At 46.4% G+C, this 25,942-nt stretch overlaps 1 protein-coding gene across 1 annotated transcript in view; it reads left to right on the top strand.

Annotated features, from left to right (window-relative positions):
- Nucleotides 1–25,942, top strand: part of NOS1 (nitric oxide synthase 1) — a 122,958-nt gene that overhangs the window by 71,552 nt on the left and 25,464 nt on the right. The window contains exons 10-20 of the mRNA XM_044930142.2: nucleotides 2,009–2,150; nucleotides 5,309–5,448; nucleotides 8,476–8,650; nucleotides 11,613–11,714; nucleotides 14,353–14,547; nucleotides 15,146–15,231; nucleotides 17,509–17,653; nucleotides 18,838–18,942; nucleotides 19,493–19,551; nucleotides 20,944–21,045; nucleotides 23,573–23,689. Of these exons, the coding sequence (XP_044786077.2) occupies nucleotides 2,009–2,150; nucleotides 5,309–5,448; nucleotides 8,476–8,650; nucleotides 11,613–11,714; nucleotides 14,353–14,547; nucleotides 15,146–15,231; nucleotides 17,509–17,653; nucleotides 18,838–18,942; nucleotides 19,493–19,551; nucleotides 20,944–21,045; nucleotides 23,573–23,689 (1,368 nt within the window). The remainder of the gene's footprint in view (nucleotides 1–2,008; nucleotides 2,151–5,308; nucleotides 5,449–8,475; nucleotides 8,651–11,612; nucleotides 11,715–14,352; nucleotides 14,548–15,145; nucleotides 15,232–17,508; nucleotides 17,654–18,837; nucleotides 18,943–19,492; nucleotides 19,552–20,943; nucleotides 21,046–23,572; nucleotides 23,690–25,942) is intronic.

The raw sequence follows: 25,942 nt of genomic DNA, 5'->3' as shown, positions 1-25,942 counted from the left end.
TCATTTAAGGCCTGCTGGGGAAATTAGTATTCAGATCGTTTTCCGACAAGACCTTGCCCCTCAGAGAACAACAAAGAACCCCCTTCAACTGCATATCCTAAGCGTTAAAGCATGGCCTAGCCAAGGTCTTAGCCTCAAGGAGCTTGTAAGTTATTTTGAAAGTTTTCACATGATGCTGTGATGGAGTGATTTGGGATGGGGGTCATCAGGCCATGCAGTGCACCTTTACTTTTTTCAATTTTCTATTGGTGGAGGTCTAAATGAGACCTTCTATTGATGAAATATTCAGCTGATTTTTTTTAACAAGTTTTAAACTACACATCTGGACACAATGAGAGGCCATAAGAGAATGTATGCCATATATAGAAATAATCTAAAATAAGAGAGGGAGGAAGAGAGGGAGAGAGATGAAATTTAAACAAGACGGGGCATTTGACTTGCTATTTCATGAGAAGCTCAGGAGACTTGGGAGACAGGAGGTGTAAAGCTGTCCCGTGTCTTCCTCCGGGCTCATTCTTGCACAGAGTAAGCATCCCATCCCAGTGCATGTCATTCTGGAGTTTCTAAACATACTTTTAAAATATGTAAACAAACAAAAACACGTGTTATCTGCTGCTCAGCCAAACAGCCATGTGTTTTAACACTGAAGGGAAATGCTGACAATTTGACTCAGTCTGTGTTCATCTACAGTACGGCACCCTTGCCAAGAGATTCTTAAGAGCGTCTTTGGCCCTCTGTGACTTCACCTTCAGCCTGGGTTCCAGATTTACCCAAGGTGTGACACACCACTCCCTGTAGAATTAAATGTGATACGATCTTGCGCAGATAGCAAGATCTAAATGTGCTCACAAAGGAGACCCTGGGAACCAGATAAGACAGGCGATGCTGTGTGAAGAAGGCAGATTTGAGTTGGGCCTTGAAATCAGGTACATGACAGCAGAAAAGGACTCCAGCCAAGGCAGGCAGCAGGAGCAGGGCTCCAGGGCAAGATATGAATGGGAGCAGATCTGTGAGCATGGAGGTGGACCTGTGATGTCACCCCCATGTTGACATAAGCCAGGACGTGGCTTCATAGCCTTGGGTTTGGTCCATGGATGGAACTGATGAGTCCAGGTAACAAGAGCTCCTTGCAAGAGATAACATTGAACCACCCTTTTTTGTGTGTGTGTGTGACCACATTGGCTCTCAGTTGTGGCATGTGGCATCTAGTTCCCTGATCAGGGACTGAACCTGGGCCCCCTTCTTTGGGCACACGGAATCTTAACCACTGGACCACCAGGGAAGTCCCTACATTGAATCACTTTGTGAAAAAGTTACTCTCCTTTTTTTCAGTCTTTCTGATGGTGCCAAAGAGAATAAGGCATCATGAACATCTCTCCAAACTGCTGATCTCCCTTTTAACAAAAAGAGGGCAGGGCTCCAGTGAGGTGCCTTCTGCAGGCAACAACATCTTTCTACAGTTTGATAATAATACAGGATCTCATAGTTGCCTGTTTGGGTGAGTGAGGCCAGGGGCAGTCTTTACTTTTTTTAAATAAATAAATATCAGTACAAATGAAAGTCAATCTGCTATTAATCATAAATCTGTAGAAGGGGTGAGCAACTGGGGCAGTAATGAAGGTGGTAAAAGAAAGACTGAAACTGGGAATCAGTGGTGAGTTCTTAAGGGGAGACAGAGCCTGAGGATTACCTGGTGCAAAAGAACTTTCTGGAAAAATGGCCCAAGTCAAGATTGTTCAAAAGACTCCAGTTGGAGAGGCATTTGTTTCCTTCTGCGAGCTGGCCTGGGGCTTCCCTTCCTCTGCGCTTCCTCACCTAATGGTCAGTGGAGGGACAGAGCAGAGTCCCACCCCCTCCAACAGCTGCTCCATGGGCCCTGGGGGCCTCGGAGCAGATGTGAATCCACCCTGAGCCTTGTGCACTGTTGACCTGAGCAGCTCCTCTTTCAGTCTTTCTCTGAAGTGCAAGCCCAGCCCCGATGCCAAATGTCCCCCTCTCTCCACCACAGATCTGCGATCACCATATTTCCCCAGAGGACCGACGGCAAGCACGACTTCCGCGTTTGGAACTCCCAACTCATCCGCTACGCTGGCTATAAGCAGCCCGATGGCTCCATCCTGGGGGACCCAGCCAACGTGGAGTTCACGGAGGTAGGCGCCCCCGCCCCTCCCCCACCCAGACTCTCATCCCCCAAACTCTCTTTATCTTCAGACTTTTCTTGGCTTAATATCATCACAGAGAGAGCAGGCAGTAGGTGCCACTTACTCACCTCCAGGCCTCCCGCTCTGTCTGTCTGCCTCCAGTCCAGCTGGTTCTGTTACAGCTGGTCGTTTTCATGTCGTTACGTCACCCAACCCTCATGATGGGGACTGTTGTCCCATTTCACAGATGAGTAGAGTGAGTCACACTCAGACTGGCCAAATGCATTATCCAAGGCTACTGCAATAGCAAAGGGAAAGCTAGAAGTACAGGCCAAATCTCCTGCCTTCCCCCACGAGGAGGGGAACTAATATGTGGAAGTCATACCTAGCATCTTTTCTTTTCTTTTTTAAAAATACTTATTTATTTGGCTGCACTGGGTCTTAGTTGCTGCATGTGGGGTCTTTTAGTCAATGTGGAATCTTAAGCTGTGCTGTGCAAACTCTTAGTTGAGGCATGTAGGATCTAGTTCCCTGACCAGGGATTGAACTCAAGCCTCCTGCATTGGGAGTGCAGAGTCCTAGCCACCAGGGAGTCCCTGGCGCCATCTTTTCTGAGTGAGGTATATGTCAGCCTCATCCCCTTCATCCATTCATTCATTTCTCTGTACAACATTCTGCCCACCGACACAGCCCCTCTCCAGATGAACTTGACTCTCCAGCACCCCACTATTGCTGGCAGCCCAAGTCAGTTCATACAAGCCACTGGGAACACGAACCCCACCTTCTCCCCATCCAGGTTCCTTCCAGGTGGTGATGTACACAGGTAAGGCCTGGAAGCTTCCAAAATCTATGCCCACAGGAAGTATCATAGGCGGACCCCACTCCTGGAACACCTCAGGCGTACAGGCCTGGTTCCCCTTTTATTTGTCACCCACTCAGCTGCCATTCTGCTTCATCCTGTTCTTCCCTCAAACCACCCTCATGCTCCACCCCAGTACCTTCCCCATAAGGGGGCTGCCCCCCACCCTCAAGGCTGCTGACTTCATTTGCAGGGAGCTTTTCTTACTAAAATGTTATTATCCTGGGGAGGGGGTTGTAAGCAAGGAGACCAGGAGTCACACCTGTGCCGTTTAGGCTCAGCCAGACTCTCTGCTCCACCTGGCTGAGCTCTAACTGTATACTTGGCTCACCTTGTCCTTGTGGAGGCCAGAACAGACATGCCTCAGCCTCTTCCTCTCCTTCTGTCCCCAGAAACCTCACTGATACCACATGCTCCCCTAAACCCACACTTCTGTGCTTCCTCTGTCTACCAGCCCAGCAGAGGGAATCACCCCAAACATAACCACATAGCTGTAACTTTCGAAAGCCCCAGCATGGCAGCCACTGGCCGCACCAAGCCAGTGACCACATGAAATGTTGTGAGTCCAGATGGAAACATGCCCTAAGTGTAAGGTACATGGTCTCTGAGACGGAGAACAAAAAAAGAGTGGAAAGGTCTCATTAGTAATTTGTAACTTGATTACCTGCTGAAAAATAATGTTGTGGGTAATATTGGACTAATCTATTTCTATTTATTAATAAATTAATACATTTACTGTATTAACACATATAGTTAATTTTGTTAAATATCTTTAAATATATTAATATTAATTATTTATCATTAATCAGTTAATGGTATTTTAATTATATATTTTTATATTTTATTGGATTAATACATATATTTCATATTTAATTTTAGTGCCAAATATACTGTTAATAAGGTTTCCCTCAGGGGTCAAGAATCTGTCTGCCAATGCAGGAAACACGGGTTCAATTCCTGGATTGGGAAGATCCCCCAGAGAAGGAAATGGCAACGCACTTCAGTATTCTTGCCTGGGAAATGCCATGGACAGAGGAGCTTGGTGGGCTATGGTCCATGAGGTCACAGAAGAGTCAGACACAACTTAGTGACTGAACCACACCACGTGTGTGTGTGTATGTGTGTGTGTGCATGCGCGTGCACGTGCTTGCGTGCACATGTTCATTCAGTCATGTCTGACTCTTTGTCTCCTGCATTGGCAGGTGGATTCTTTACCACTGTGCCCCTATTAAAATATTAATATTATAGTGTATAGTTATATATGCTATCAATATTATATAATATTTATATATCATTAATATTTTATATGCTGCTGCTAAGTCACCTCAATCGTGTCCAACTCTGTGTGACCCCATAGACGGCAGCCCATCAGGCTGCCCTGTCCCTGGAATTCTCCAGGCAAGAACACTGGAGTGGGTTGCCATTTCCTTCTCCAATGCATGAAAGTGAACAGTGAAAGTGAAGTTGCTCCGTCGTGTCCAACTCTTAGCAGCCCCATGGACTGAAGCCTACCAGGCTCCTCCGTCCATGGGATTTTCCAGGCAAGAGTACTGGAGTGGGGTGCCATTGCTTTCTCTGAATATTTTATATAAATATCAATAATATAATATCGATATTAATATTTTAATGTGGTTATGTTATTAACATTTTATATTAATGTTTTAGTATTGTGTTAATAAATTACGACTACTCTTTATATAATAAATATCATGCTATAATTAATAACTAATTAAATATTATTGAAATTAAAACTGTTTCAAATGAATATATTATTTAAATTCATCTTTGCCGGGTTTTGCTTTAGGGTTTTGGGTTTTTTTTTTTAATACATTTTAAAATGTGTCTGTTAGAAAATTTTAAGTTACTTACATGGCTGGCTTTATATTTCAGTGGATAACTGCTCTAACAGGTGCATTTTTCTGCAGTCATTCTGAGAGAGCTGCCCTCATCCAATTTGGTAGATTTTCTTCATGTCTTTGCACTGAGGGCGCGGAGTGCAAATACTTCCAGTGCAAATGTCAGTTCAACCCTTGCTCCGGGAGTTCCCAGAGGGCAGGGAAGGCCCAGAAAACATCACCAAGTGAGGGGCCGGAGGGCGGGCTTGTCTTCTGTCCTGTGGAACCACGGGAAGTTGTACTAGTTACATGATGATATCAGGGAGAACTTCATGTAGGAGGTGGCCTGGCCCAGAGCCTCCGGAGGAAGGGGCCGCTGGGGGCGGGCCCTGGGACCTTTGCCCCTCCCCTCACCCCTGTTGCGTCTGGAGGGCCTGGGGCTCAGTGGTCTGACCTGGAGGCTCTGCTTGCAGATCTGCATACAGCAGGGCTGGAAACCCCCACGAAGCCGCTTCGATGTCCTGCCGCTCCTGCTCCAGGCAAACGGCAACGACCCAGAGCTCTTCCAGATCCCTCCAGAGTTGGTGCTGGAAGTCCCCATCAGGCACCCCAAGTAAGAGGGCCTGGCATGGGGAGGGAGAGGATGGGGGAGTGGTTTACTCAGTGCCCCTCTCTGCCCAACCCCGGAGCCCCCTCCTGTCTCTCCAGCCCAGACAGAGGCTGAAAGGGGGTCTTGGTTCCTATCTTCACCATGGGGCCAAGGCAAGGCGGGTTCCCTCGAGATCAGTAATTCCTCCTTTACCAGCCGAGGGACCATCATATTTTCTGAATCAAAATCCCCCTCCTTATAAGTCAGATAGAGAAAGACAAATACTATATGATATCACTTAGGTGTAGAACCTAAAAAATACAACAAGCTAGGGAATATAACAAAAAAGGAGATAGAGAATACAGATATACAGAATATAGAGAATATAGATACAGAGGATAAACTAGGGGTCCCATGGAGAGATGGAAGAGGTGAGGGGCAATAGAGGGATAGAGGGATAGGGGATAAAGAGGTAAAAACCATTATGGATAAAATAAATAAGCTACAAGAATATACTGTACAATATAGGGAATATAGCCAGTGCTTTGTGATTAGTCCCTCAGCTATCCAATTCTTTGTGACCCCATGGACTGTAGCCCCCCAGGCTCCTCTGTCCATGGGATTCTCCAGGCAAGAATACTGGAGTGGGTTGCCATGCCCTCCTCCAGTGGGTCTTTCCAACCCAGGGATCGAACCCAGATCTCCCACATTGCAGGCAGATTCTTTACCGTCTGAGCCACCGGGGAAGCCCTAATATAGCCAGTATTTTACAACAACTATAAATGGAATATAACCTTTAAAAATTGTGAATCACTATATTGTATACCTTACACATTATAGTGATTATATATATAGGGATTATATATATATGTCTTTCACTATATTGTACATATTACATATTATATAATATTATATATTGACTATACTTCAATTCTTTAAAAATTTCCCTTTTTACCCCACTCCTTTTAAGTCATCAACCTGGACCAATCCATTTTCCAACCCTAAGGTCCGAAATTGGAGAAGGGAATGGCAACCCACTCCAGTGTTCTTGCCTGGAGAATCTCATGGACAGAGTAGCCTGGTGGTCTATAGTCCATGGGGTCACAAAGAGTCAGACATGACTGAAGCGATCAACACGCGCGCACACACACACAAAGAGCAAAAGAGCAGAAGCGCTTTCTGCATTGTTATGGGTGCAAATTTTAAATAGCGGGAACCATTAAAAACTATGTGACCTGATGCAGCTCAAGTTCAAAAGTAGTTTGGGTTTGGGATAGGGCTGTGAGGGCTGAGGCCAGCAACACAAATAGAATTTACACTTTTTGAGAGTAAAAGAACTCCACGATAAGACCTGGCCTCAGGAGCAAAATTGATGGAGGAAGCACCAAAAAAATCAATCATCAAATAAATAGTATTTTAATGTAATTAAAAAAAAAACAAGATAAGCTTTTTAAATCCATGATGCATAATGTATCAAAGTTCTTAAACAAGGGCCAGTTCAGGGCTGAGATTAGGGTAAGCAAGTGAGGTAAAGTATACAAGTGCAGAGTGGGATCCTGTCTTTATGTAAAGTTTTGATGTTTTGCTCATCATGGTGGTTTTGTGTTAATTTTTTTTTAAGACACTGAATTAATTTAGAATATTTGATCTTGATTACTGGGTTTGTTGGTGCTCCTCAATTTTGTACCCACAGCCAGTGCCTTACTTGCCCCACCCTGGTCCAGGTCCTGGAGATGGAGCAAGTGTCCTAAGGCTCCCAACACTGCCGGGTATCTAGGATCTCAACCAGCTTCATTGGTGAAACTTGGCCTCCACTCATTCATTCACTTGTCATTCAAAACTGTTTATTATTCCCACTCTGGGTCATGCATTGTGCAGGCCTTTGTCACTGACTTGGTCCCCACCTCCGTGGTGCTTTCAATCTCAAAGAGGAGATCGGTTACCCAAATAAACCACTTAATTCCAATCGAGTGTTGCAAAATAATGTTATGGTACCTAGAGGCGTAAAACTGCCTGACCCAACCCAGATCGGGCATCAGAGAAGGCTTCCAGAGTAAGCAGCATTTTATTTATTTATTATTTTTTTGTAAGCAGCATTTTAGCTGAGAAAGAAAGTGTGAGTAAGAGCTGGACAGGCACAGAAGGAAAAGAGCAGGAAGGAACTGCCTTGCAAATGCCCTGTGGTCAGAAGGCACTCAGCGGCTCTATATTTATCAGTGTGGCGGTCTACACCTACTCGCTCAGGCAGGTCCTCTGGCCGCTCCCTTGCCCCTTGGAGGCTGGGTGCAGCAGCTTCTCTTACATTCCTGCTCCAAGCACGGGACCGAGGAGGCCAGACCCTGTCGCTGGAAACCAGGGCAAAGCCATGAGCAATGACTCAGGGCTCCTGGGGTGCATGTGTATAGTCGAAGCTGCCTGTCTGCATGTATCCTCTGGCTCTAATGTGGTCTGTTGGCTCTGCAGCACAATATGTAACCAATAAAGCTCCCTAGTTTCCACAAAAAAAAAAAAAAAAAAAAAAAAAGGATAACCAACAAGGACCTACTGAGTAGCACAGGGAACTCGGCTCAATGTTATGTGGCAGCCTGGATGGGAGGGGAGTTTGGGGGAGAATGGATACATGTAAATGTATGGCTGAGTCTCTTCACTGTTCACGTGAAATTATCACAACATTGTTAATTGGCTATACCCTAATACAAAACAAAAAGTTAATTAAAAAAAGAAAAAGGAACTCAGCGATGCTCACTTTCTCCTGAATTCACCTTCCAGGTGAGTTTAGGCGATAAATAGCAGCCCATGGCAGTGGTTCCCAGGCCTGGATGTCCATGCAAATCACCTGGGAAATATGTGAAAGTGCATATTCTCAGGCCTCTGATGTGGATGGCGGCATGATTCCACAGGTCAGACGTGAGCCCAGGAATCAGGTTCCAAAGTAGTAAGCCCCAGTCAGGCGCTGGCATTTCGGCATCCCCAGACTAAGGAGATCCCGCCCACGTGTCTGCCCCTGAGGCTCCCGCCCCACAGCGCGCTGGGCTGTGTTGCTCTCCACAGGTTCGAGTGGTTCAAGGACCTTGGACTGAAGTGGTACGGCCTCCCTGCAGTGTCCAACATGCTCCTGGAGATCGGCGGCCTGGAGTTCAGCGCCTGTCCCTTCAGCGGCTGGTACATGGGCACAGAGATTGGCGTCCGCGACTACTGCGACAGCTCCCGATACAACATCCTGGAGGTGAAGCCCCCCGGGCGTCCCGACGGCGGATGCACGGGGTGCAGGGCGTGGGCTCAGTGGTCCTTCCCCACAGCTGAGCTCTGGGGCTCAGCAACTGGAAGAGGTTAACACAGAACCTGCAGCTATAAGGAGCCCCAGGCTTTTCCGAAGGCTTCCATGGCATTAAGAGCACCTGCGCTATATGCTGAGTGCGACTCCAAGCACTTTGCCGGTTATTGTATGCTCATTTGATCTTCCTCACATCCTCTGGGTGTGAAAATGCTCCCTTCACAGGTGAGGAAACTGAGGCCTTTTGGCGGATTAACATGACAAGTTCAGAGTCACACAGCTAGGGGGTCACAGAGCGGCGGTGTGAACCCAGGCTGGTATTATGACCCAAGTTCATGACCATTCTACTGCCCTGCCTGTCGAGGTCAAACCTGGTTAGAAGCTTTCGGAAGGGACATGAACTTGGGGCATTTTTGGTCTCTTTTCTGAAAAAACAAGGAGGGAGGGTTGGCAGTGATTTTTCCCACCATGTGCATTTCTCAGTGGAGGGTCTGACTCCCCACCCCCTATTCCTCTGCTACCCCCAACCCAGGCTGAGTCATCTTCATCTACTGAACACTGCTGGGGCGGACTGCTCCCTGGAGCTCCGCTTTGCTGAATGCGTCAGCAGCGCTGCGGTTTTGTCAGCAAATGCTGTTTCTAACAACAGTCTGCTGTGGTTGGCCTTATTTCAAAAGAAAACACTGAGAAACAGAGAAGTTAAGCACTGAGCCTATGTCACACAGTAAAGAAAGCACAGAGCAAAGTTCGAAGTCAGAGTCAAGCGTTAGGTTTATAGTGTTAAAAATCCATGGACATTCACCTGGGTGGACCTTGAGGGCATTATGCTAATGAGATAAATCAGACATAAAAAGACAGATACTGGGTGATCTCACATCTATATGGAATCTAAAAAAAGCCAAACTCCATAAAACGGAGAGGAGAGTGGTGGTTACCAGGAGCTGTAAGGGGGGTGCGGGAGGGTGGTTGGCAGGGGGAGGTGGCAGGAGAACTGGGAAAAATGTTTGTTGATGTGTACAGACTTACAACTTGCAGATAAGTCATGGAGATCTAATGCACAGGTAGTTATTTATAGTCAACAATGATACTGTGTTATGAGTTTCGAAGTTGCAGAGAAACTATATCTTAATCTCACCACAAAAAAAGAAATGGTAATTATGTGACTGGATAGAGGTGTTAACTCACCCTACAGCAGTAATTGTACTGCAACATATAAATGTTATCAAACCAATACCTCTGACACTTGATCTATGCAAACTCCTGACAGGAAAGGAAAAAACATTTCTAGGCAATTTCCAGAGATGTGGCTCAAGTCGTGTTTGGGGATTTTTTTAAGTCATATATGTTTGACTTAATACATATGACTTAAAAGAAGTCATTAGATGACGCTGCAACTAATTTCTATTATTTTAACCAAAATAATGTGGTAGAAATAACAATAGCAGCATGACTGCTTGTACACACTGTCTTTTATAAAATAACTCAAGTTTTATATGTATTTATGTAAAGCGGCCAATTTCTTACTCTTTGCATTTGTGTCACTGCTAAAAGACCCCAAACAGAACCTAACGCCCCAGTCTCCAAAGAGTAAATTAATGTCTGCTTTCAGGACTCAGGTTCACATTTCGATTGCACAGAGTAGTCACTGGGTAACTTAAATGAGACTCGCTCCCGCCCCAGCCTTCCAACTCTAACTGCCGTTATGTACAAATGTTGACAGCTGGGCCTGCGAAGCAATTTACTCAAACTTGAGAAATTGTCACATTCTAACCGCATAATGAGACCTAGGTTCCCACAAATGATTAGAATTGACAGAGGAAGTGAGAAGCCAGGCTCTAATTAATGGATTTGCTGTTGGGTCTTCCCTGCTTCTGACATCAGCTCCTACTGGAGCTGGAGCCGTAACTTAAATGTCAGGGGTTGTTTTTGCCAAGCAGTTTTGCCAAAGGAGTCGGCTGACTGGGGAGCCGCTCCCAGGTCTTGGGTGTTACTCAACTCCTTGGCTCCAGCTCTGAGGCCAACTGGCTCTGCAGGCTGCGAGCAAGTCTGTGCAGCAGTCTGAACCTCAGTTTCCTCATCTGCCAAACGGAGTCGACGGGTGTCTCCATAAACTCAAAATACTCATGATCTAGATTCCAAGTAGTGGCCGCTCTGGAGATGAAATGGAATGGGTGGAGAGCTTTCCCCAGTAGAAAGTAATGATGATAAGAAAGAAGAAGAAGAATTAAAAAAAAAAAGATAGAAAGCAACTGCTATCACTCCCAGACCCGAATAGCTCCTTAAAGCCCTTCAAAGACCCTCCTCATCATATTTGAAATAAAATCCTGACCGCTTTGCACACCCTGCATAATCCAGTCCTGCATCTCTCTTTTTCATCAGAGTCCTACGTCCCCCTGACTCCCTACCGTTCAAATACATTGACCTTCTTTCTGTATCTCAACACCAGCCTGATCCCACCCCAGGCTCTTTGCACATACTGTTCTTTCTACCTAGAACATTTCCTCCCAAGATTTTCAAATGTCTTGCTTCTTCTCCTCATTTGGATCTCATGTGTGTGCCACCTTTGCAGTGGTCCCTCAGTGACTCTCCTGGTTCAATTCATCCTGCCCCTATCCCTCTTTCTCCTAGTTCCTTGCCTTATTTTCTTCCTAGGAATTAACACTCATCACAGTATTATTTTCTGTCTCTCCCCACTCTAGAAGGTAAGCTCAGTAACCAAAGGGCCAGTCAAGTCGCTCTAGTTTCCTGCTACCAGTATGTCCTCAAAAAAAAAAAAAAAAATTTGAGTGAATTAGTCTACATATGAGTTCATTAATTAATGAAGAATTTTATTGGTGATGCTAGCCCAGTCCCTCTTTAGTCTGAAACCCAGAGGTAGCCCAGCCTGTGAGTCTATATTTCCTTCCCCTTTCAGGATGTGGCCAAGAAGATGAACTTGGACATGAGGAAGACATCCTCTCTGTGGAAGGACCAGGCACTGGTGGAGATCAATATTGCAGTTCTGTACAGCTTCCAGGTAGCACCAGGGCACGCCTCCCGGCTGCCAAGCCACAAAGGGGGAACTAAAACTTTTCAGTCTTAGGGCAGAAAATCAAGAGCCCAGCTCCCAGGAACCTCTGCTTATAAGCAAGGTGTCCTTCCCATCACGTATGCCTGACTCTCCATCAGGGATCTTGGGGGAGGGGGACCATTTGAGGGAGAGACAAAAAGATAGAGGGCTTATGATTTGTTGCTTGATTTTTTTAGAATTGAAACGGTAAACATCCTCTGTGTCTTGACCTCTTAGACACTCAGACTTTCACATAGCAGAGACAAATATCCATCGTCATGATCAGAGGCATATGGGCCCCCCGGCACATGTGGCTCCATGGTGAATGCTAAAATATATATAGTTGAGTTGTTGTTTAGTTGCTAAGTCATGTCTGACTCTTTGAAACCTCATGGACTATAACCCACCAGGCTCCTTTGCCCATGGGATTCTCCAGGCAAGAATACTGGAGTGGGTTGTCATTTTCTTCTCCAGGGGATCTTCCTGACCCAGGGATCAAACCTGCGTCTCCTGCATTGGCAGGTGGATTTTTGCCACTGAGCCACCAGGGAAGCCGATTTTTTATATATATATATATATATATATATATATATATATATATATATATATAGTATGATGGTTTTAAAAATTATCAGCTAGGGAGTTCCCTGGTGGTCCAGTGGTTAGGACTCCCAGCGTCCACTGCAGGGGGCCCAGGTTTGACCTCTGGTTGGGGAACTAAGGTCCTGCATGCCATGCAGCACAGCCAATAAAAGATTATCTGCTAAACCATGACACTTTAGAGAGCAAAGTGGGAGCACCACTAATAATCGTGACAGCACATGGGCATAAGCTGGGATTCTCCTGGGCAAAGCAGGAGACCCATAGAATAGAGGTCACTTCCTGTAGTAGAGACCAGCTCCGTCTTCTGGGAGTGCGTACGTGGGAGGCACCCACAGGCAGTAGAAGGAGCATATCAAGTCATATAAAGACCTGAATATGAACCACAGGTCCCCATGTCAGGAACAGGGAGACTGGGTAAACTGGGAGATGTATACCCCAGGGGGGAAACCAGTTGAGATGGGGTTGAAGGGGCAAGAAGCCCCCTCCCTTCAGTCTTGACCATGGAGGAGTGAAGTTCGGGGAGTTGTGGGAAATGAAGGCGGATGCTCTGGTGGTCTGGTGGACTGGTATGAAGGTTGGCGAGCCAGAGACAGCAGAGATAGAAGAGGACACATATACTAAGTGTAAAACAGGTAGCTAGTGGGAACCTGCTGTCAAGCACAGGGAGCTCAGCTCGGTGCTTTGTGATGACCTAGAGGGGAAGAGTGGGGAGGAAGGGAGGCTCAAGAGGGAGGGGCTGTATGTATACATACAAAGCTGATTCACTTTGTTGTACAGCAGAAACTAACACAACATGGTAAAGCAATTATACTCCAATTTAAAGAAAAGGATTTTGTGTCACCTTCATAAATGGAGAACCAGTATCATTTGCCATAAACAGAAGAGAATGGTAAATTTAAATAAATGTATAAACACACACAAGGGAAACAGCACAAAGTTGTCAGATTCTAGTTGCCTGAGTTTCCTCTCTCGTTTAAAAAAAAAATGGAGGGAGGAAGGAGAAAGGAATATTGGCAAAATGCCTCACCAATTTAGGGACAACGCCCCTTGTCAGCTTGGAAGTAGTTATGGAACGAGAACAACGCCCCTTTTCCCTAGGCAACATAATTCTCCTAAAAGAAAAGGGGGGAATGAGAGAGTCCGTTCCTAGGCAGGTTGATAGGGAGTCTAGGAGTCCCCAAGGAGAGAGGGGTCTGTAATTCTCAAGGAGGAAGAAAGACAAACTTTTTTTCTTTCTCCACATTCCTTAGGATTATATAACAATAATGTATCCTGCCTAAGGACGGTCTTTGGATTAAACCTTCTGTGATCTTGAAATGTTAATTATGGGAGTAGACCTGGTCTTTACAAGGATGTATCTTGCCTGAGGACAGTGTTATCTTAAAATGTAAATTATGGGAGTAGGTCTGATGAGGTCTTTACAACCTCCAGACATTCTTTGGATTATATAACCTCATTGTTAACACTAGCAAGCGGGTACTCTTTCTGCCCCCTTCTGATGCCTATGTCAGAAGCTTTCTCTATCTCCTTTATACTTTAATAAAACTTTATTACACACACACACAAAAAAAAAAATGAATTAGCATCAAATAGAGTCTTTCTGGGCTTCCCTGGTGGCTCAGACAGTAAAGAATCCGCCTTCAATGAGAGAGACCTGGGGTCGATCCCTGGGTTGGGAAGATCCCCTGGAGGAGGGCATGGCAACCCACTCTAGTCTTCTTGCCTGGAGAATCCCCATTGGACAGAGGAGCCTGATGGGCTGCAGTCCATGGGGTTGCAAAGAGTCAGACACAACTGAGCGACTAAGCACAGCACAGAGTCTTTTTCCTGGATATGATCAGGATCAAAAAACAACAACAACAACAACGCAGAGAATCACTTTACACTGCCTAGAATCATCCCCAGGACCACCCTTTAGGAAACATGCTCTGGGGGTGAGGGAGCCCTGAAACAGCCCAGCTTGTCTTTCCTCCTGACTCCCCAGTGTCCTCTCCTCCCACAGAGTGACAAGGTGACCATCGTCGACCACCACTCCGCCACTGAGTCCTTCATTAAGCACATGGAGAATGAATACCGCTGCCGGGGGGGCTGCCCCGCTGACTGGGTGTGGATCGTGCCCCCCATGTCTGGCAGTATCACCCCCGTCTTCCACCAGGAGATGCTCAACTACCGGCTCACACCCTCCTTCGAATACCAGGTCCTGCCCCTCTCCACCTCTTTGGTCCTAAATCTTCAATAGCCAGTATGCGTGTTACAACTAGAGCAGGGGTCCCCAAACTCCGGGATTTAATGCCTGGTGAGCTGAGGTGGAGCTGATGTAATAGTAATAGAAATAAAGTGCACAATGAATGGAAAGCGCTTGAATCATCCCAAAACCATCCCCCGCCCACCCAGGTCTGTGGGAAAATTGTCTTCTACAAAACTGGTGCCTGGTGCCCAAAAGGTTGGGGTCTGCTGGCTTAGGGCACACTTCAGTTCAAACTTGCGTTTCAGACTCTCAAGTGCAGCCATCAGATTGGACAATACAGCTCGAGCTGAAAGACAAATGAAACTGAAACAAGTAGTCAGGGGTCATGAGTCAGAGAGGGTCTGAGTGGGAAGGTCTAGCAGGACAGTGCAGGGAGGCTGGGCCAGCTACTCTGCCAGGTCCCCTGGGGTCACCACCAGCAGACTCACTCCCTTCGAGGGCTAAGGGGTGGGCGTGGCCAGGCAGCCATAAGCCCCCAGGGATCCTGGACATCTCACAAGGGGAACCAGGCTCCCTCACTGTAGTGACCATGGTCCTCTCTCCCCAGCCTGACCCTTGGAACACCCATGTCTGGAAAGGCACCAACGGGACCCCCACAAAGCGGCGAGCCATCGGCTTCAAGAAGCTGGCAGAGTAAGTCTCCTAAAGCTGGAATGGAGGGGGATGTATGTGTCCCCAGATTCAGAAAGCCCCAGAAAAGAAGGCTGGGAGGATGCTGTGCTTCTCTCTGTCGTGTGACGTAACTTCTCCATTTTCTCCAACATTCCTGTCCCTCCTTTGCCCCAGAGTCTGGGATGTGAACATTGCCATGACCTTTCTCCTTCCCAACCTCTCTTCCCACCCCCAGGTTCCCAAATTCTTGTCCTGGAAGCAGTGTTGTGTTGATAAACCAGCTCTCCTAATGATAATGGTGGCCATAGTAATAATAACATTAACAGACTTGTAACATTTGCCAATTTCCATGGTGTAAATATTCCCGCTATGGCCAGTTTCAAGCTCCCAACAGGAAGTCACTGAAGCCAGAGTCAGGAGGAGCTGGGATGAGCTGGCTCCAGCACACCACTGCCTAGAGTGGACACTCGTCAGGGCTGAATCTCATCTCGCTCATTCAGTTCACTCATCTGGCCAACAAAAATGGATACTCAGTGCCAGGCACTGTGCTGGGCCCCAGAGATGCCATGACAAGCCTAATAATGTGATCCTGCCCGCATGAAGCTCCCAGCTACCATCGAGGAAGGATTCATGGAGGCCTCGTAGACGTCACCGAGTCTGAGAGGTCAAAGGGGGCTTCCTTCAGGAGATGCCAATTGAGTTGATGAATGAAATGAATAAAATTTCACTGAGAATAGGAGGGAGGGGAGAGGATTAGGGACCAAGGCTACTGAAGAGTCATTGTCCTGAAGAACCTGTGGTCAGCCAGGGGACAAGTAGGGTGGGGCTGACTGAGATGGTTAAATGGGGATGCCTGCCTTCTGTCTAAAGACAGAGAACTCCCGGATCCACTCCTCACAGACCCCTTATTTGAAGCTCACTTTTTGGCAGAGGAGCTATTGTGCACCAAGCTACTCACTCATTTTCCTCAGCCCCTCGTTTCTAGAACTCTCTGCTCTCTACAGATGACTGATAGATCCTGCAGGGACTGAAACCTAGGTCCTGGCTCCATCCATATGGTCCACGGGATCTCCCCTACCCTCCCTCCCCCTTCTCCTTCTACCTAACAGTTATCTTCCAGCCAAGCTGGACCACATTAGCAGCCATCCCTTCCCTAACGAGAGCATCACCAGTTCTCAGGCATAGCAGCCTTTGGCTTCAGTTCAGTTCAACCTGTCTCTGAGGGAAGAAGGGAGGGAAAAATCTAAAGCATTAATTGCACTATTAAGTTTGAGGAAGAAACAATGGGAGTTAATTACAGATGCTTTTTTCTGCTCCGATCATTCAAAGGGAACCCTCCAGGTGCCTTTTATTCTTTTCTGTTTCTCCCCCTTAACTCTCAGGCAGCGTGGGTGGTTTCCCTGAGTCTAAAAAATGATGAATTTACCACCAATAATCCCCAGGTGGGGGTAAATTAGCAATTTATCTACTCAAAGAGATTCCTACTTAGAACAGGGATGCTTGCTTGGAAGGTGAACCGAGGCATTCCTGAGCCTCTGGCCCACCTGCCAAGCCCACACCCTCATAGATGGGAAGGAAGAAAACACTGTTTCTGGACTCTCCATTTAACCACAAAGAGCCCCGACTTGACATTTAAGCTCCCTGGAGCTTTGGTGGTAGCAGCGGGTTTAAAATCCATTCCTGCTCTTGGTAGATATTTAGTGCCTATTACGAATCACCCTCTGCAAAACCCTGGATGTGCATGGCTGACTACACCAGACCTGGCCCTTCTTTTGTGGAGTTATAAACCTCTAAAATCCCCTCAAGTTCAATGCCTGTTCATTTATTAGTGATTCATTTTCTCTCTCTGTCTCTCTCACTCACACACAAGAATGGAAGCCCCATGACAGCCATTTCTCTGTTTTTCCATTCCTATAACAATGCCTGGCACATAGCCAGGCCTCAACAAAACACATGATGAATGGCCAAATGAGTGAGTGAATGAATGAATGATCATCTTTGGGGGCAATGCTTGGCAAACCAAGGTTCTCACAGCTGGGATCGATCCATTGAGTAACAAACTAGCAAAGCTCACCAACCATGTTAGCTCAGGACTAGTTGCTCTGGAGGGACTTAAGAAAGGGATCAATAATGGCACCTCAACTCACACTTTGAGTATCCCTGATGCCATCAGAGATGAGGAGAGTATGCTCCCTCTGTTGTATCTCGTGGATCGTGGTTCTTGCCCCCAAGTCCCAGCCTGACACCCTTCCTCCCTTCTACATTTCCTGTCTTTCTCTCCACCCTCTTCCCCCACAGAGCCGTCAAGTTCTCAGCCAAACTGATGGGGCAGGCTATGGCCAAGAGGGTCAAAGCTACCATCCTTTATGCCACAGAGACGGGCAAGTCGCAGGCTTATGCCAAAACCTTGTGTGAGATCTTCAAACATGCTTTTGATGCCAAGGTGGGTAGCAGGCTGTTCCCATGCTCTCTGGGCCCTCCTGGTGAAGCTGGGGAGGGGACAGAGGAAGTCAGCAGAGAAGAACCCTTTGAGAGTGGGTAACAGCGCATCTGAAGATGCCCATCAGGCCACCTGCATATATTTCAAGGGACAATGATGCTTCTCTCCCTGTGAACTCTCCAGGAGTTCAGGAATCATAACCCCCAGTTCTAGACCAAAATGTTAGAAAGTTTCTGAAAAGCAAATCTGGAAGTCAGTCTGGGAAGCCCCGCATTTCATACAATTCAGTGGGTTTCTTTGCTGCATGAATTCTCAGAGCCTTTACTCTGCACATGTGTGTTACCATCTCCAAAAGAGGAGAGGAGAGAAAATAAATGTATCCCAAAGATGTTCGCTTATGGCTCACTTATTTTTAAAGCACATCTAAGGGAGACAGTGTTTTCCACGGATCTACTTTGAGAAATGGTACCCAAGGAATTCTAAGAGATAGGGCAAAGCAGTCTTTAAGGTGGGCTTCCCAGGTGGTGCTCATGGTAAAAAAAAAAAAAAAAAAAAAAAAAAAAAAAAAAAAAAAACCTGCCTGCCAGTGCAGGACTTAAGAGACACAGGTTTGATCCTTGGGTCGGAAGATCCCCTGGAGGAGGGTATGGTAACCTACTCCACTATTCTTGCCTGGAGAATCCCTGGGTTAGAGGAGCCCGATGGGCTACAGTCCATAGGGTTGTAAACAGTTATAGGGTTGAAGTGGCTTAGCACACAGACGTGTTTGGCCCAGGCCCTCCGCATTGCTGGATGGGGGTTTGGAAAGCAACCTGAGCACACAGTTGGTCAGATCCAGCTGGGCCATTCCCAGCCTACACATGGTCAGGAGGACTCCAGCATCCATTGGTTGTAAGAAGCCCAGGCATCCCAGTCAAGATCGGTCTCTACTGGCAGCCAACGCGTTGCCCCAGACTCTCTGCGGTCCTTCAGGCCAAAGGCAACCCATACTACCAACAAGCTTTTAGTTCTACCCACTTGAGCCCATTGAAACAGTGGCACCCAGAACCTTTGGATCTCTATCCCAAGGAGATGGCTCAAAATAACTCCTCTTCTTCCTCTCTTCTCTTCCCCCATCATTTTTTCTCTCCTACCCCTTCTCTCTCATCACCTTCTCCCTTCTTCTCCCCTCTCGTTCTCCCACCTAGGTGATGTCCATGGAAGAATATGACATTGTACACCTGGAACATGAAACTCTGGTCCTGGTGGTTACCAGCACCTTTGGCAATGGAGACCCCCCTGAAAATGGGGAGGTGAGATGAGCTCCTATTCTGGCACCTGTTTCCACCTGCAGAGAAGAGGGGCAGCAGTGACACCTGCCCTGTTCTTCAGTAGTAGATCCTCCCAGAATCGCAAAGCCAGTGACCTTGATTTGGGTCCAGGTTGTGCCAAGACTGGACAACTCCAAGTCCTCAGTCTGCTGGCATCCGCTGACCAGCCGAGCCCTCCTGAAAATGTTGTCACCTGAGCTCACTACTTCTTTGGAATGGATGCTCCAGTCAAGAGCTTGGTGTCCCCTGCTCCAGATGAGAGAAGCAGGAACAATATTTTGTAGAAAACCACTACAAAGGGAATTTGCGTGCTGAGGTGGGGGGGGCGGGGGGGGGGCATCCACACTTAGAGCCCTTTATAAACAGTCCTCTTCCACTCACACCTCTGCTGCCTGGCCCAAACCCCTGACAACCTGGCCCCCAGGCATCAGGCTCCTCTTTCGCCAGTTGGGACCCCCAGACCCTCTGCCCAAACCCATTCCCAATGTAATCATATCTGCCTCACATCCTGCTTGTCTCTTTCGACCTCCAGAAATTTGGCTGTGCTCTGATGGAAATGAGGAACCCTAACTCTGTGCACGAGGAAAGGAAGTAAGTAAATGACCCGCCAGTGTCCCGTGACACTCTGGGGGGGAACCAAACGTTGTCTCTTGGCATCTGGGGTTCAGATCTGAGTTCTGGATACTTTTGTGACCTGAAGTCCATCTGTGACTTATTTTAGCCAGTGGGTGTCTGTGGCCCGCTGAGGTAGACATTCTGGTCTTTAATCACCTTACAGCCCTGTGCCTCAGTTTCTTTTTCCATCAAATTGGATTTATTCTACCTGCGTGAACTTTCTAATTTGTAAGAATCAAGGTAAAAAATAGGCATCAGCATCCTATGAGAAGCTGTGTGTGTGTGCTGAGTTATGTCTGACTCTGCAGCCCAATGGACTGTAGCCTGCCAGGTTCCTCCAAGGGATTTACCAGGCAAGAATACTCGAGTGGATTGCCATTTCCTTCTCCAGGGGATCTTCCTGACCCAGGGATGGAACCCACGTCTCCTGCATTGCAGGCAGATACATTAGTGCTTGAGCCATCAGGGATGCCCCATGAGAAATTGAGTGCCATGTAAATATAGTTCTTATTACTCCACCCTTTGGAAGCTTACATTCAGAATCAGTGAGCTTCTTTCCCTAGAACTTTTCCATCTGATGTTCATGGCAGAGTTGCATCCACTAACGTGGAGGCTGACTTCAAATAAGATACCTCCTAAGGCAAAAAAGAATGCCTGAGGTCAAAAGATGTTACTGGTAAAACTGCACCTAACATCGGGTTGGGTTCTACAGATATTTCATAAGGTGACAAACACTCGTAACCAAAATTACTCTTGAAAAGCCCTTAAACCCCCTCAAAGCAGAGGACATACAACCTGTGAGTAATAAGCTGCCTTTCTTCGAGAGCATCACATGCGGTGTTGCCTCCATCATGGAGTAGGTCTTAAGCTAAGGATTAGATGTCATCGCTGGCTGGCATTTTATTTGTTGTTTATTTTGTTTGGTTTTTTAAAAATGTGGACCGCTTTTAAAGTCTTTATAGAATTTGCTACAGTATTGCTTCTGTTTTATGTTTTGGTTTTTTGGCCAAAAGGCATGTGAGATCTTAGCTCCCTGACCAAGAATCGAGCCTGCACCCCTGCGCTTGGAGGTGAAGTCTTAGCCACTGGACTGCCAGGGAATTCCCTGACGCGTTCAGAGGCTGTGTTCTGCAGAACATCCCTCTTGGTTCTCTTTCAGCCAAGCACACGTTGCCAAACTTGCCTACATCCCATACCCAGGGGACAGCTGAGTCCCTGGTGGTCAGCCCTCCTTCTGTTTTTAAGACCAGCATCTTATTTCTCACCCTCTCTGCCTCTCTCCTCCCCACCCCATCCTGGTGGTCTTCAGCAGATCCCCCTCACCCCTCCTCCAGGGAGAGATAGGGCACCATCCATTCTCCCCTCTAGGTACCCGGAACCCTTGCGTTTCTTTCCCCGTAAAGGGCCTCCCCTCTCCCGTGGTGACAGAGAAGTCCACGGTCTGGCTGCAGTTCGTGACAGCCAGCGCAGGTAGAGCATCTGAGTGTGCACATGCGTGCTTGTGTGTGTGTGTGTGCGCGCGCTCACATGCATGTGTGCACGTGCAGGATGCACCTGTGTGATAGTGTTTGCCCGGCGTTCATGTGCGTGCGTGAATGGTGTAAGCACTCGCGCGCATGGCGATGAGTATGTACGTGCGCATGCCCAATACTGCAGCATCGAAAGCCACGCCCGGGTCTCAAGGAGACCCGAGTTCTAACGCAGGCCATGCCATTAACACACTGAGTAACCTTGAGCTTGTTACTTGACCTCTCTGGGCTTCTCTTTCTTACCTTCCAAATAGGGAGAAACTATCTCTGCCCCGACCATCTCTGGGAGCTGGTGCAGGGATCGAAGGATGATAACAAAGAGGAACACATTTGGAAAAGCCTCAAACCTCATACAAATACATGTGCTGATATTTTTACCCCACAACCATCAACCCTACCTCCCACACTAACAACACAGCCACCCCCTGATATGTTACAGGACTTATTTGGAGATGTGACTCAATGTGAGACTATTTTAGGGCAGAAAATACACTTACATATATTTAGAACTTTCCTGATGCTGGAGCAAAAACTTTGAAGAACATCCAGCTTAGAAACCCTGCTGCCAGAATGCGCAATTTCTTTTTTTGTCTTTTGCACTCAGATTTGTGTGTTGAGTTTTTGTGTTTGGGGTTTTGATTTGAGAGTTTTATGAAAGTCTTTTGTTGTTGTTTGGGGGTTTGTTTTGTTTTGTTGGTCTTGGAGTTTTATTGGTTTGGTTTGGTTTTTGCCTTATCTGAGAACAGAACTTAACCACTTTTAGAAGAAAACTGGGAAACTATTTTTGTTTTTTTTAATTTCGAGGCTCCTGAGCCTCCGATGCCGAGGTTTGAGTCCCAGTGACATTTTTCTCCTTCTTTGAAACAAGTTCATAAGAAATCCAATCTCTTTTCAGGCTGTGTCTGAACATTTTTCATGTTTATTTGAAATGTGAAAGACCCTTGAAATGTCTAAAGATGATAGCTTTATTGAAAGAGAATGTTGTCGTGGTTACCAATGGAGAGAGGGAAGGGGTAAAATAGGGGTAGGGGATTAAGAGGTGCAAGCTATTATGTGTAAAATAAGCTGCAATGCTATATTGTATAACACAGGGAATGTAGTCAATATTTTATAATAACTATAAATGGAGTTCTTGTTTCGTCACCAAGTGGTGTCCACCTCTTTTTCAGCCCTGTAGACTGTAGCTTACCAGGCTCCTGTGTCCTTGGGCTTTCCCAAGCAAGAATACTGGAGTGGGTTGCCAGTTCCTTCTCCAGAGAATCTTCCCGACCTAGGGTTGAACCGTTTATCTTGGATTGGCAGGCAAATTCTTTACCACTGAGCCACCAGGGAAGCTCATAAATGGAGTATAACCTTTTAAAATTGTAAATCACTATATTGTACACCTGTAACTTATATAATACTGTATATCCACTATACTTCAATTTTTTTGAATAGGAAAAAGAAAAGAGAATATTGAGTGAGACAGTCCAACACTGCCCAATAAGCCTTTCTATGAGCACATAAATGTTCTATATCTATGTCGTCCTGTACAGCACCACTAGCCACACATGGCTCTCAAGCCCTTGACGTGAGTTTAGTGCATGTGGGGAGCAGAATGTTTCATCATATCCAGTCTGAATGAATTTAAATAGTCACATGCAACCCATGGCTACCGTAGCAGACAGCAGAAATGTAATTATTTCGTGGTTACTATAGCAGACAGCAGGAGTGTAATTCTTCGCTAGTCAGTGTGAGGTTTGGGGACCAATGGCATCTCCTGGGAACTTCTCAGAAATGCAGCATCGTAGGCCCTACCCTGGACCTACTGAGTCAGGATCTGCATCTTAACAAGATCTCAGAATGATTCTTGTCCTGGTTAACATGTGGGAAGTAAGGAAACATGGTCTAATGGGTTAAGGAATGGACAATTAATATGGTCTGAAATCTTTTCCTTTTTTTTTTCAGTTTTAATATTTTTTAATTGAAGTATAGTGGATTTACAATGTTGTATTAATTTCTGCTGTACAGCAAAGTGATTCAGTTATATATAATCATTCTTTTTTAAATTTTCTTTCCCATTATGGTTTATCATAGGCTACTGAATATAGCTCCCTGTGCTGTACAGCAGGACCTCGTGGTTTATCCTTTCTCTGTGTAAAAGCTACCCCTGCTCACCCCACCCTCCCACTCCATCGCCCCGCCACCCCCTCCCCCTTGGCAACCACCAGGTTGCTGTCTGTGTCCGTGATTCTGTTTCTGCTGAAACCTTTTCAATACGCGCAGCATCAGATGATGTCTAAGTGTCCGTGTGGTGGGCGAGGGTGAGTTGATATGTTCTAGTCAAGGCCATGGATGTGTTACAATCTCACTCAACACTCAAGGGAAGGTCCTAGAACCAGGACTGGTAATAGAGATAGCCATGGGGGTACTGACCCCAGGACGGGGGCTCTGAACCAGAGTTCACAGACTCTCTTTCGTCTTGGCAGGAGCTACAAGGTGCGTTTCAACAGCGTTTCCTCGTACTCCGACTCCCGCAAATCATCAGGTGATGGGCCAGACCTCAGAGACAACTTTGAGAGCACTGGACCCCTGGCCAACGTGAGGTGAGAGAGGGGCCTGGGGCATCAGGGATGATGAAGGCTCCTGGGGAGCTGGACAGGGTAACAAAGTGGGCTCTCTGTTTGGGGAGGGGTCTCCCTTCCGTGTCCATTCATCCCTTGAATAACCAGCTGCACTCTCACTGTTTGGGGATGTCCCCCTGCTTCATTAAAGCACATTACCTGGACCCCTTCTATGACCTCTTCCAAAATCACACTCCTCGGAGCCCCCATCACCCAAGTTTCACCCCTTTGCATGAATTACATATCATTTGTGCTAAAGGATGCTAATCCCCCAGATGTAACTCAGCAAGTTCCCTTCATAAGTACTACTACATCTTATATAGTAGAAGCTTCTGGGGACACCCCATCGTGACCCAGTGGTTCCCAACCTTGGATGCTCATCAGAATCACTTGGAAATGTTTACAATGTACAGATACCTGAGCCCCACCTCCAGAGACTTTGATGTAGTTGGGTCTAAACTTGGATCCAGGGTTTGCTTGTTTGTTTGTTTTTTTTCTTCAGTCTCCCTAATTGCCTCCCACGTACAGTCAGATTCAAAAAAATATTGTCACAACTCCTTGTTTCCCAAAGTGAAGTCACATCCCATGAGAACATTTTAGATAGTACGTGGACAGATATTTTCTACCTCAGTGGTTGTGGATTCAGTTTCATGGGTATTTGGAAAGGAAGAAAACTGGATATCAACCCTTGGTTTCATAGATACTGGTCAAGATGAGGCTACTATGTAAGCAGTGTTCAGGCACAGCCAGGAACCTCTTCAGTTCAGTCAGTTCAGTCGCTCAGTCATGTCCAACTCTTAGCGACCCCATGAATCATAGCACCCCAGGCCTCCCTGTCCATCACCAACTCCCAGAGTTCACTCAAACTCACGTCCATCGAGTCAGTGATCCCATCCAGCCATCTCATCCTCAGTCGTCCCCTTCTCCTCCTGCCCCCAATCCTTCCCAGCATCAGAGTCTTTTCCAATGAGTCAACTCTTCGCATGAGGTGGCCAAAGTATTGGAGTTTCAGCTTCAGCATCAGTCCTTCCAATGAACACCCAGGACTGATCTCCTTTAGGATGGACTGGTTGGATCTCCTTGCAGTCCGAGGAACCCCTTAGACCTTCACCGATGCAACCTCCTCCACACTGGCTAAGGGCAATGCTTAGAAGATGATAGAGATCACAGGGTTCCTAGATATTCAACTATTGTTTCTCTCAGTACACTTTTTTTCTTTTTTGGCCATGCCACGTAACTTGATTGGTTGGCATCACCGCCTCAATGGGCATGAGTTTGAGCAAGCTCTGGGAGATGGTGAAGGACAGGGAAACCTGGTGTGCTGCAGTCCATGCGGCTGCAAAGAGTCAGAGTTGACTGAGCGACTGTACAACAAAGACCTAACCACTGGGCCACCAGGGAATTCCCCATCAGTACACTTTTTAATAAACTTTATTTTTTTTTTTTCAGTAGCTTTAGGTTCACAGCAAAATTGAAGGGAAGACACAGAGATTTTGCGTGTACTACCTGCCCAAGCCTCGGTACACACACACACACACACACACACACACACACACACACACACAGCCGCCTGCATCCCCTACCATGGTGATACATTTATACAGTCGATGAACCTATATTGACACATCATTGTCACCCAGGGCCCATAGTTCACATTAGGGTTCCCCCTTGGTTCATCCTCGAACTGATGGGTTTTGACATCAGTTCATGTTCTTTAGCTTGACATTGAAACATCCATGGTTTGACATTTAGACCCAATTTTTTCCTTATTAAATCTATCATGCCTAAGAGCATGGGTTGGCAAGCTGCAGCCCATCGGCTGAATCCAGCCCAGCCACTGTATATCTCTATACAACCCAGAATGGTTTTTACAGATGAACATCAACAATTTATTTGATGATAGAAAATATTCCCTTCAAGCCCCAGTTAAGCAAAATGCTATGCCCCTCTCAAAAAAAAAAAAATCCAGTCTTCTCATTAGTAGCTATATATAACGAGAAAAATGTACCCCATAACTATTGCTATTATATTTTTAATTTTATCCAAAAGCATACAGAAATTTATTTTCTTCCTTGTTATGCAGATATCTGCATAATAGAATCAGTTTTGCTTCTTAGCCTACAAGCCTGAAAATATTTACTATCTGGGCCCAATTATAATAATTTTTCCAGGTTTTCTGGTTTGGAAGCTTAAAATAGGAATTTTACAATCATAAGGTTTAGACTGTGATGAAAT

Source organism: Bubalus bubalis, chromosome 17 (genome assembly GCF_019923935.1).
Source record: "Bubalus bubalis isolate 160015118507 breed Murrah chromosome 17, NDDB_SH_1, whole genome shotgun sequence".
NCBI lineage: Eukaryota > Metazoa > Chordata > Mammalia > Artiodactyla > Bovidae > Bubalus > Bubalus bubalis.
This window is presented reverse-complemented; position numbering and strand designations above follow the sequence as displayed.